This window comes from Physeter macrocephalus, chromosome 21 (assembly GCF_002837175.3).
Source record: "Physeter macrocephalus isolate SW-GA chromosome 21, ASM283717v5, whole genome shotgun sequence".
In the NCBI taxonomy this organism is placed as follows: Eukaryota; Metazoa; Chordata; class Mammalia; order Artiodactyla; family Physeteridae; genus Physeter; species Physeter macrocephalus.
The window spans coordinates 56356293-56368814 of NC_041234.1; the positions used below are offsets into that span (position 1 = coordinate 56356293).

Genomic DNA, 12522 nt, shown 5'->3' on the forward strand with positions numbered 1-12522 from the left:
GAACCCTCTTGCACTGTTGGTGGGAATGTAAATTGATACAGCCGCTATGGAGAACAGTATGGAGGTTCCTCAAAAAACTAAAAATAGAACTACCATATGACCCAGCAATCCCACTCCTATGCATGTATCCAGAGGAAACCATACTTCAAAAGGATACATGCACTCTGATGTTCATTGAACTATTTATAATAGCCAGGACATGGAAGCAATGTAAATGTCCATCGACAGATGAATGGATAAAGAAGATGTGGCACATATATACAATGGAATATTACTCAGCCATAGAAAGGAACGAAATTGAGTTATTTGTAATGAGGTGGATGGACCTAGAGTCTGTCATACAGAGTGAAGTAAGTCAGAAAGAGAAAAACAAATACAGTAAACTAACGCATATATATGGAATCTAAAATAACGGTACTGATGAGCCTAGTGGCAGGGCAAGAATAAAGATGCAGATGTAGAGAGTGGACTTGAGGACACGGAGGGCAAGGGGAAGCTAGTACGAAGTGAGAGAGTAGCATTGACATATATACACTACCAAATGTAAAATGGATGGCTAGTGGGAAGCTGCTGCGCAGCACAGAGAGATCAGCTTGATGCTCTGTGACGACCTAGAGGGGTGGGATAGAGAGGGTGAGAGGGAGGCTCAAGAGAGAGGGGATATGGGTATATATGTATACATATAGCTGATTCACTGTGTTGTACAGCAGAAACTAACACAACATAGTAAAGCAATTATACTCCAATAAAGATAAAATTTAAAAAGAAAGGGCTGGGGCATCCCTGGTGGCGCAGTGGTTGCGAGTCCGCCTGTCGATGCAGGGGACACGGGTTCATGCCCCGGTCCGGGAAGATCCCACATGCTGCGGAGCGGCTAGGCCAGTGAGCCCATGGCCGCTGAACCTGCGGGTCCGGAGCCTGTGCTCCGCAACGGGAGAGGCCACAACAGTGAGAGACCCGCGTACCACAAAAACAAACAAACAAACAAATAAAAAGAAAGGGCTGGATAGATGAGATTTTTCAGAACTGATAAAGAAAAGCCTTTTTAACCCAGAAAATTAGACATGACTGTACTTTCTTTACTGTGACCACCTTAAGACATAGCTGTTTTTGAGAAACTACCTTTAAATATCTACATTCTCCTCTTTTCACACAAGGCTCTACTTCTGAAATTACTTGAGCCTTAACATCTCTCTAGACAAAATGTGGTAGAATTGCAACTGTAAAAGAAAATAATAACAGTATTTGGGGAGGCAGACAGCAGTAAAATAGCAAACCTTACATTGTGCTCTTATGCTGCTACATCTTGGAACATCTGTCAGGAGAACTCCAGGGAGCTAGGGGTAGAGATGGGAGATCAACAAGAAAATTCTTAATCGTCTTACCCTAGATTTGTTGTAGACTTGTTGGTTAAGAGATATGAATTACAAGTTTTTTTTTTTGTTGTTTTGTTTTTGCGGTACGCGGGTCTCTCACTGTTGTGGCCTCTCCCTTTGCGGAGCACAGGCTCCGGATGCGCAGGCTCAGCGGCCATGGCTCACGGGCCCAGCCGCTCCGCGGCATGTGGGATCTTCCCGGACTGGGGCACGAACCCGTGTCCCCTGCATTGGCAGGCAGACCCTCAACCACTGCGCCACCAGGGAAGCCCCAAAGCATTTTTTAAAATATTGCAAAATAGGCAAGCTGAAAACAAGTGTCTCTTGCTGTGGTTATACCATTAGATTAAGCAGTAGGAAGCCAGTGGCTTAAGGACTCATGACAGTATCATTTAAAATACACACAGATCTCTTTGGTTACCAAATGACTACACAGTGGCAACACTGCAGTAGTCTAGTGCCAAACAGACTAACTGGGGATTCAGACTTGATTTTCCTTTTGGGTGTGTTTTGTAAGTTAGATTAGTAGAAGACTGAAAAGGCAGCTTTAAATTATATTTGTTCATGCTTCCTTCACCCCACTCTTAAATCGATAGGCACTGGCTAGGCAAAGACAGTCTTATTATTTAACTACAAATTAGCATAGCCCTTCTTGTGGCAGCATTTGAAAGAAACAGAACCAATTGGAATGAATTTACATATCTGAATTTCTCTTTGCAGAAGTTGACTGGGTCACAAATTATAACCTGTTTAAAAAGACAAAATACACACCCACACAAGTGTTTATTCATTTACAGACTTCAATTATGTGTAAGAATTTAGTCATAGAAATTATGAGCATCCATTTAGAAAGTTTCCAAGTTTATTTTATAATACTGTACCTTTATTGTTCTAGTTCAGTATGCTGTAATATTTGTGAGCTCATTTTTCACAGCTGGACAATTATATTAAACTTTACTAAGTACATCATGCTTTCACTAAAACCATAGACTGCTTGCAGTATAGATGGATGTAGTATGCAGCATGTGTGCTGTCATTATTAAGCTTAGTCTAAGTGGCATCACTCATAGCAATAAGCGCTTGCTCTCTCTTCTAAGTTCCTTGTACTCTTGGCTTTGTCACTCTTGACTCCTCTCACCTGACCACCTTAGCTTCATATTTAAATACAATGTTATAACTGAAATTTTTAATATATCTATGTCTAATCCCTCCCTCTAGATTGTAATTTTAGGAGGGAATCTGCTTTTTTTCTTTAGACATTTTAAAGAGCCTGATAAATTTCTTACACACTTAAGAGGCACCAAAGAAATGTTGTTGAATAGCTATTAAATACAGTTTTGGACAATCATTTTAGATTTTAGTGCATCACAGTTGGAACCTCTGTTGATCTTCAATAAAGTGTTAGCTGAGAAAATGTGACAGGTTGATTATAAAGCAAGACAAAACCCCATCTTGATTAAATGTGTTGTTGTAGCTCAGCACTTTCATGAAAAAGACTCTTGTTTTCTTGTTCAGTTTCTGTTCCAAATGATGAAAATTGACACATAGAGTCTTGTAACATTCTCAAGGAAGGATTCATTTCTGTTAACTGTATGATAAGACAAGAAGTAGACTCAGGTCATTTGGAATGACTTTCAACAAAGGCTAAAATTAAGAGAGGCTTGTAGATAATCGGAAAACACACCTTCCCACTACTCAAACTTTTGAGTTAATTGCACTTGAGGTTATTGATATGCATCAGCTAGCTTTTCTTCTTCATGATTAGATGTGAGCATTTCAGTGAAAAAAAGAAAAAGTTGGGTTGATAAAAGGATCTGTGAACTGAAAGCTCTTCCATCCACTTGTGAGACATCATTAACAACAAAATAATAGAGGGAAAACTATATATCTTCTGTTAAACCACAAATCTTGATTCATGTCTGAATTCACTTCTGCTAGTTCATTAACACTCTTTTGTTGAATATGATAAGCAAAAATAATAAAAGCTGTTTGTTCAACAATATAACTTCTTGTCCTTTGGGCCCTAGATTAAGAAGAAACAGCAAGATGTACTTGGTTTCTTAGAAGCTAACAAAATAGGATTTGAAGAAAAAGATATTGCAGCCAATGAAGAGAATCGGAAGTGGATGAGAGAAAATGTCCCTGAAAACAGTCGACCAGCCACAGGGTACCCCCTGCCACCTCAGATTTTCAATGAAAGCCAGTACCGTGGGGTAAGGAACCAATTAAAATTCTTATTTTTTAAAAACTGGATTGCCTCAAACCCATCCTCTTCCTTTTACTCCCACCCCAAATCTACACACAGTCATTTCTCCTGTTCATCCTCTACATCCATCCTAGGCAGCTGGGGTATTTTGCCTTCTACTAGAAGGCAAATGGATGAGTCATTCACCAAAAAATTATCTGTGAATGTGTAAGTACAGACCAGAGCATTTATATTATTTCTGGTATGTCCATGAAGAAGCCACTGAAAAGAGGTGAGCTGTTTTACTTATTTAGATTAAAATTAGTTTAAAAAGAGGAATATCTTAGTTTCTGCTTCAAGGTAGTAAAACTTTTATTTGGGTATTATTAATGAATTTTCTTAAAATTTTGAGTTAGCTAATTGAACTAATGTATGGATGAGGGAAACAAGAGTAGAGTTTTTACTTTGTGACTGGTGCTTTCAAGTTTGTCATCTTGGTTAGCCTTCATTTAAACCGTGAAGTAGTTCCCTTCAATGTTCATTCACTGTGTATTTAAGTAACATTTGTAGCCTGTGGCCATTCTAGGTACCATGGCAAGTACAAGTATGTATAAAACAAAGCCTCTTTTCTTAAAGAGTTGATTGGGAGTATTGTGTGGGTAGAATCAAACACACCTGAAACAGAGAGAGTGGTTATGAGGCTACATCCATGTGATGACATGGTACAGAAAGCATATGTAAGGGCTATAGGAATTTCCAGTAAAGAACTGTTTGCTTTGCTGTGTCCTCAGAATTAGCATAATTGAGGAACAAATGTTTTTAAAGCCAGCAATCCAAATGTTCTAACTCATGTGTTTATATGGGAGTGAGAAGGAGAACACCTAGGGGAGGGTATGGCAAAATTGAAAAGTCCATTAGCATAAAATATTTTCTCTGTGAATTGAATTTGTCACTTCTGAGGAGGGGCCAGAAGATTTCTTCTGCTGCTGCAAACAGGGCCAATGTGTAAAGACATACTATGTAGATAAGGAAAAGACAATTAGGCTATTCATTTAGATGGTGAAACCTCAGTGCCTCTATATTTGAAATTTCTGCAAATTGTCGACTCTCAGGGGCTGAAAGAGGCTTCAGAGGTCATCCAGTCCAATCTAAGCCAGCATATATTGTCTTAATATCCTTTTTGAAGCAGGAATTTCAATTTGTTTGACTTTTAAAAAGAAACACATTTTGGGTTATAAGGGTGATGTTTGAGAAGCCAAATTTACCTGGTTTATTTCTCCCTCGGAAGCCACACTACAAGGGAATGGAGTATGTTATGGAAAAAAAGGCAAGTATCACTGAGAAATGGGAAGATGAAAAGGAAGGTGCAGGAGGTGAGACGCAAATCAAACAAATATTTGTTATTGGAAAATGAATCCATTTTCTATTGAGTGCCTGCTGTGTGCCAGGCACTGAGTTAGGAGTTTCATAACAGTAATTAAGATTTGTCCCTGTACAGACGTTAGGGAGAAAAGTGTAGAGCAACCATTCATAGAAAGCATATTATATGTCAGCTATTGTGCTACATACTTTATGTGTATTATATTAGTCAGTTCTCATACTAATCTCATGAGGTGTAGATATTGTTATTCCTGTTTCATAGATGAAGATATTGAGGCCTAGAAGAGGTTAACTAACCTCCTAAATGATACAATTAGTAAGTGATGCAGCTAGAATTTAAACCTAGATCTGTCTTATTCTGAAGTTCTTACTCTTTCTATTAAACCACTGCGTTGTTAATTTTCCTGTTTACTCAAAGATCCCATCTTTGTTCTTTTCTTGTTTCATTCTGTATTGTGGGAGGCTGACCTCAGCAAATTAAATTTCCCAGTGTCCATTGCCAACTGGCTGCCTATTAGGTTTGGCCGATAATAGGAGGCACTGGTTGGATGAGTGGAGGGCAGGAGGAGAGGAAAAGCCAAGGTATCCCCCTTTTTCTGGAGGTGTCCATGACAGTGGCTATATCTCCTTTGTGGTACCAGCTCTGTAATACTACCTTCTCCACTTTTCCCTTCAGCACTAGCTGTGGTAGCAGCTTCCTGCTATTTCTAGTCTCTGGGCTGCCTCACCATCTCCTGTCTGCCTTTCAGCTCTTTAATCTTTTGTAAGTGGTTCTTCATATTAAATTCCCTTGTTTAAACTATCTCAAGGTTTCTCAACCTTGGCACTACTGATATGTTGGGTTTACGGGGGCTCCCCTGTGCATTGTAGGATGTTTAGCAGCATCCCTGGCTTCTATCCATGAGTGCTAGTAGCACCCTCCCAGTTGTGAAAAAACAAAAATGTTTCCAGATTTTGCCAGACGTCCCTGGTGGAAAATTACCTCCTTTTTAGAATCATTGAGGTATAGCTTAGGTTCTATTTCCAGATTAGGATGTGACTGGAACAATTACCCTGCCAACATAAATGAAGCTCTGCTATAGACGATACAAAATTTTTAAGGGTAATCTTTGTTCTGAAAGAGCTTATGCTGTGTATATGAAGAACTAAAGCACATTTTCATGAAATAATTAATATGATACAAATATATGGTAGAATACATTCTGGATTAATGTTATTGGAATCCCAAAGATGTAAATAAAGTATATTTTTCCTCAAGAGAATTCCTATAGAAGAAGCAGACTATGTTTTGTTTACTCTTGTATTCTTAGCACCAGGAACAGTGATTGGTATGTAGTAGGTGCTCAATACATATTTACACAATAAATTAATTAACCCTGCTTAATTGAGAAGCTGATGTTCTTTTCTCTCAGAGCTACAAATCTGTTTGTGTGTGCTAAGTTCAGGGCCAACAAATAATGTACTGTGATCCCCAAACACCTGAAACAGAGATAACTAGATTACCCTACATAGTATTTTATGATCAGATTTCAATGTATTTGAAGACCTGCTTTCTTTCACATGAGTTTAAAGATTGGCACAGACTGTTTTTATTGATTTGATGATAGTAAGAAATGTCTCTTGTATAATTGTTAGGTTATTTTAACTAGCATTTTGAGGTTACTTCCAAGTGGTTGAGTATAGATATGATGTATATTGCTTGTTTACCTTGAGTAACTTATAGGTCATGTGTCTCAGTATGGATTTTGTATCAAGATCCTGTCAGTTTCACTTTTGAATAGTGAGTTCAAAGAGTATAGGAGGCTGGTCATAAATGCCTGTTGTTTATGATTTATTCCTTTGTCAACATCTAGGGTACACAAAAAGATGCCTTGATACAATCCTTGAGGAGATCTCTGTGGCTCTAAACAATACTGCCTGTGTTAAAAGAGTCCCTAAATGAGAGAAATTCTGATGTTTCTTGAGGTAGGGGTCAAATTTAGGGTCATCAATGGCTTGAGAGGCTGTAAACTTTATACCTCCTGATCCTCCAAGTACCAGGAACTATATATGCTAGAAAAGAACCTTGTAATTGGTGATCTGTTGGTGAGGCAATCTCTAGAGAAGCCAGCAAATTATGAGTGCATTTTACCTCTAATAACTCAGCCAAAATGCCAAGCTTATCTCTGTGTTTTGGGGGTTTTTTAGAGAAATTTTGAAACACTTTTTTAAAAATTTTTTAATTTTTTGTCCATGCCGTGAGGCATTTGGGATCCCCGACCAGGGATAGAAACTGTGCCCCCTGCATTGGAAGGGCAGAGTCTTAACCACTGGACCACCAGGGAAGTCCTCTCTGTGTGTTTTAAGTCAAACAAACTAAGGCCAGGTATAGACAATGGCTGTGTTTTCTAAGTATATTTGCTATTGATTATATGTTATAGTCAAATGTAGGCAGTTCGGTTGTTACTTTTGGAGCATGCATGGTGGTTTAGAGGATGACAGTGGGAAGCCCAACTGAATTTAGTCATGTGAAGCTTTTATTGGATCCCCGGATTGTTTGCTCTTCCAGTCATATTTCATGAAAATCTCATACCCTTCCTCCAAACACAGCACAGATTTACTATTCTTATGGCCAAGGGATAGCTAAAATCTGGTCTGCTGTAGGTTCTGATGGCATCTCTACCTTAATAAACAATGCAAGAGAAATAATGGCAAACTGGAACAACAGCCTCCTCCCAAAAGTAAGCAATCTCTTACTGGCAAATAGTTGGCTGCTTTGGGCTATGGAGAAAGCTGCTTGCCCTGAGGCAGATTTAAGTTCTATGCAGTATGAAATAAGTCCTTTTGCTATTTCTGTCTCACAGATCAGCATATCTTCTAACCCACATTAATTGGGATCCAATAAGCCTTGCATCTTTACTACTCTTTCCAGAATTCTAGAATTATTGAAGTTAGCTAGCCTGTTTGCCTTCAAAGATATTGACCAGTCAGATAATTTTGAATTAATTTCCCCTTTTCTTTCCTTTGTTGGTTGCATATTGCTAATTCTTGTTGCCTTCTTTTATCAAGGACTATGATGCCTTCTTTGAAGCCAGAGAAAATAATGCAGTGTATGCCTTTTTAGGCTTGACAGCCCCACCTGGTTCAAAGGTATGATTCATTTTTCCCCTTCTTTATAGGCCATTTTATTGCTGCTGGGTTATTTTAATCAGTAAGATTTCCACTTTATTAAGTACTCAGATTAAGCCAAAGGCAGTGCAACATAGCTGAAAGGAAATGTCCCTGCTCCGCATGCACTTAATCCCTAGTAGGGCAGACAGATGTGCATAATTAAATACATAAAGTATGTGGATAGAAGGTAGGCCGAGTGACTTCCCTATCAAGCTGCCCAAGGCAGCAAATTTCTCATTGACCCATTCGCAAATAAGTGGTTAACAATTTTAAAGATGCCATTATTCCAGCTGTCATGTGTGGTATTACATGGACAGAAAGCATCTTAGTTCATAGTAATCTTCTTGTCAGTATCTATTGTCCTTGTGTGACAGCAAATGCTAGAGTCACCTATTCAAATTAACTAAGAGCATTTGAGTATCAAAACTCGTTACTAAATTGCTGGCTGAATTTGGAGCTTTTCCCCTGCCAACAACAAATTAATTTTTCAAGTGGTGGTGTTCCCAGGGAAGATCATACAAAGAAAAATGTAAAAAATTAAGTTGCCTGTTTAAAAAAATGTCTCAAGCTATGGACTTTAAATATACGTTTGCCTTTTACCATATTTCTTCTCCACAAAGGCTGGTTTAATCAAAGTGTATGCCCCCTGCTCTATCATTTTACATTTTGCTCTTAGAAGCTAATTTTTGTTAAACAGATTCTTCAAACTCCAGCTCCTTCTCCAGTTTTGAGAGTCTGTGTTATTGTCTGTATTTTCACTAGAGACTGTTTAGAGGCATTGTTGTCTGAGTAATTATGAAATTCTGTTTAATTGCCAAATTTTCTTTTCCAATTGGTAAAATGTCTTATTTTAGGCTTTGTATAATTTAAATTGTAGGAAATCTTAGGTAAGGCATTTTTTTTAAACAAGTTAGTAAAACCCAAGTTAAGTCATTGATTTCAGTGCATATTAGAGGAAGTATAAAAGGAATGATAGTCTGTTTTCTGTGACTGATGACTCTCTTTCCTTCAGTGAAAAGTAGGAGCCATTCATTCATTTATTCATTCAATAAATGTTTACTGAGTGTCAAACATTGACTTGATATTGATGGTAGGGCAAATACAGAGAATACAACATAATCTCTACCTTCAAAGTGTTTATAACCTAGTGAGGGACATGTATACGAATAATTATACAACAAATATATCTACAAATAATTATGATATAGCATGATAAATTCTGTATGGTTGGTATGAATAAAGTACAGTAAGCATCCAAAGGAAATAATCATAAATTACTACTAAGGAGTTTGGGGAAGGTTCCACAGAGGAATTGGCATTTGAGCTGTTAGGGATTCTAAAACACTGAAGTAACACTAGGCATCTTTCACAGTGGCTGCAATAGGAACCACTGCATTGGGATGTACCTGCACCCAATGGTATGTTCAGGGAGCAGAGTGTAATGAAGCATGAATCTACTATAGGACATATTAAATAAGGGAGATGCATTAGGAGGTAAGATTGGTTAGGTAGGATGGGGCCAGATTATGAATACTGTGCTAGATACTTTCGGCTGTATTCTCTAGCCATCTAAAAGCCATGGTAGGGAATGAGGGAAGGCAATGATGTGATTATCTTTGTATTTTAAGATGCGATTTGATCTATGTCTCAAGAAAATAAATTTGGCAGATGTGTGGATTGTGAAACATTGGAGAAATGAGATATTAGAGATGGGCTGACCTATTAGAGGGTACCTTAAGAGTCCAGAAAAGCAATGGAGAAGGCCTAAAGTGGGACTGCAGTTACAGAAAGGAAAAGATGGATTTAGGAGACACAGAAAAATCACTTGTGATAGGATTTGGCAATTTATGAGATGTTTATGTATGCAAAGAGCTGGGAAGGATTGAAGCTATCTCTGAGGCTTCTAACCTGGATGATAGGGAAATTAAGCAAAAGTCATGGAGGAAACAGAAAAGTGAGTGATCCAAGGGAGGAGTTAGTCTTGGAAAAGAGAGGGCATGCAGTTTTCTTCTGAGACTGGATAGAATGAAGAGAGAAGGATAAAAATAGAAATTTTAATGTGTGGGGAGGTTAGGGAAGTTCACATTTGAAAATGTCTTATCTTTAGTATGAGGTAGGAAGAATGATCATCTGCTAGGAGTGATGGGAAATTTGAGAATTGAAAAGATCCATTTGTTGAAAACAAACGAAAGAGTAGGCGAATATCATGAATGGAAGGATGGCTGAGCAAGATGAAAGTCCCTGTTGAAGTTAGAGTTGATGAGCCCACAGTTGAGCCAGTCAGCTTGTTTACAGTGTTTGGTTTTTTTTTTCATCCTTGTTTAACCCTAGAAGTAGGAATAGAGTAAAAGAACAGCAGATGTTATCAAGGATTGAACTAGAGGGAGCTGATAGATCAGGATAAAGAAAAGAGGTCTGGAATTGACAGTGGAGTTGAAGGGTGGATTGGTAATAGGGAGATTTTGAATGTTAGTATTTAATAGGTTTTTCCCAAGATTAAAAGTGATAAATTTGATATCAGAAGGATGATTTTTCTATCCTTCAGCTCAGCTTTCAGAGTTTTCCCCTTTAATTTAACAGGACAATAAGTCTTCCAGAAAAAACTGGCTGAAAAGAAAGTATATGCAATAAGAAATACAGCTAATTAACCCGCATTGGAAAAGTGCATTCATAATAAAAAGAAATGTGATAAAATAAGATACAATATTCATCTGTGAAGTTAACAAAGATAAAACAAAGTGATAATTCTCAGTGCTGAGAAGTGTGCATTAAAACATATTCTCTCATATATTACTGGTGATGATATAAATTGGTACTACTGTTTGAAAACCAAAATAGCAAATATATATCAAGGACCTCAAAAATGTTTATAGTTCTTCATCCAGTAATTTTATTGGGTATTAAGGCCTAATGAAATAATTATCTACATGGAAAAGTCTTTATGGATAAAAAAATAAATCAAAATGTTATTTATAATCTTAAAAAATTTGAAAACAAGTTAAATGTCTAAAAATAGGGTCAACAAAAATGATTTATCCACTGAGTGAACTCATGCTCTCATTAAAAAATGAGAGTTTGTGAAAAGATACATTATAATGAGCTACAGAATTGTTTTTACTGTGTAATTAACATTCTATTGATAATTACATTTAAAATATATGTATAGGACAAAAAGAGACTGAAAGGAACCATAGCTAATAATATGAATATTTTTCTTTTTTCTCCATTTATTTATTTTCCAAATAATTAGAATACATTCTCTTTACATTTAAAAATTATTGAAAGCCAGTGCACTGGAAAGCTTGATATTTAAAAGTACCCAGTGGCAAATATTTCCATAAGGCAAGGAATCCTCTGTAAGAAAAATATTTTTTTTATTCTTTTGTATATTAGATGCAGTTAAGCATGGTATATAAATATTTGCTCTTTTCTATTAATACAGAAGATAATTTCATAGCACTAGCATTTCTTACATTGCAGTATAGTTGATAGTTTTGATATGGAATAAAATAACTGATGTATTTTTACTAAAAATAAAAATCCAGTGATGTTCATGTTGAGAGGAATACCACTCCTCTGGAAAAGCCGTGTTCACTAGTAGGTTGACAGTATAGAACATGCTGGTTAATGAAGTGTTCTCATTGGCTTTGGTTAAACCACCTAGCTCTAGGGAGGGGCCATGAAAATCTGCTTCTGCTGTGAGATTTGAAGCATTCCTATTTCCACTAAGCCCATCCCATTTTATTGCATCTCCAAGAGAAACTGTATGTTAATAACACTTAGCTGTGGTGTTGGTCTTAGTGACTAGGCAGAAAGTGGAAAGGAAAACGGCAGGAAAGAAGTCTGGATACCTGCAATGGACTAAGCATTGAGCTACACAGTTCACATTCATCTCATTTTATCTTTACTCCTTCCTTATGAGCTAGGTGTCCTCAATACCATTTTATAGAGGAGGAAATTTATGCTTAGATAATTTAAGTAATTTGTCCAAGGCTACATAATAATTGAGTAGCAGATATGGAATTTGAACCCGGGATTATCTAACTCAAAACCAATGCATTTATAGAATGATGTATATAGTGGGAGTAGAGGGTGAGAACACATCAAATGCCTGTTTCTAAAGCTCTCTGGTTGATTAAATAATTCATGATACTATAAATACTGGCTACTTACTTTTAGATAATAATAAAGTTTGTAGCACAATTTACATATTTGATGAATAAAACAATTAGAAAAGTAAATAATTTAAATATGATGTATTCTTTTTTTTAACATCGTTATTGGAGTGTAACTGTTTTACAATGTGTTAGTTTTTGCTTTACAACAAAGTGAATCAGTTATACATATACATATGTTCCCATATCTCTTCCCTCTTGCGTCTCCCTCCCTCCCACCCTCCCTATCCCACCCCTCTAGGTGGTCACAAACCAC

The 12522-nt window shown here is 37.1% G+C and overlaps 1 protein-coding gene across 1 annotated transcript in view; it reads left to right on the forward strand.

The window, feature by feature from the left end:
* SH3BGRL (SH3 domain binding glutamate rich protein like) overlaps positions 1 to 12522 on the forward strand; it is an 89744-nt gene that overhangs the window by 73554 nt on the left and 3668 nt on the right. The window contains exons 2-3 of the mRNA XM_024129517.3: positions 3404 to 3589; positions 7990 to 8070. Of these exons, the coding sequence (XP_023985285.1) occupies positions 3404 to 3589; positions 7990 to 8070 (267 nt within the window). The remainder of the gene's footprint in view (positions 1 to 3403; positions 3590 to 7989; positions 8071 to 12522) is intronic.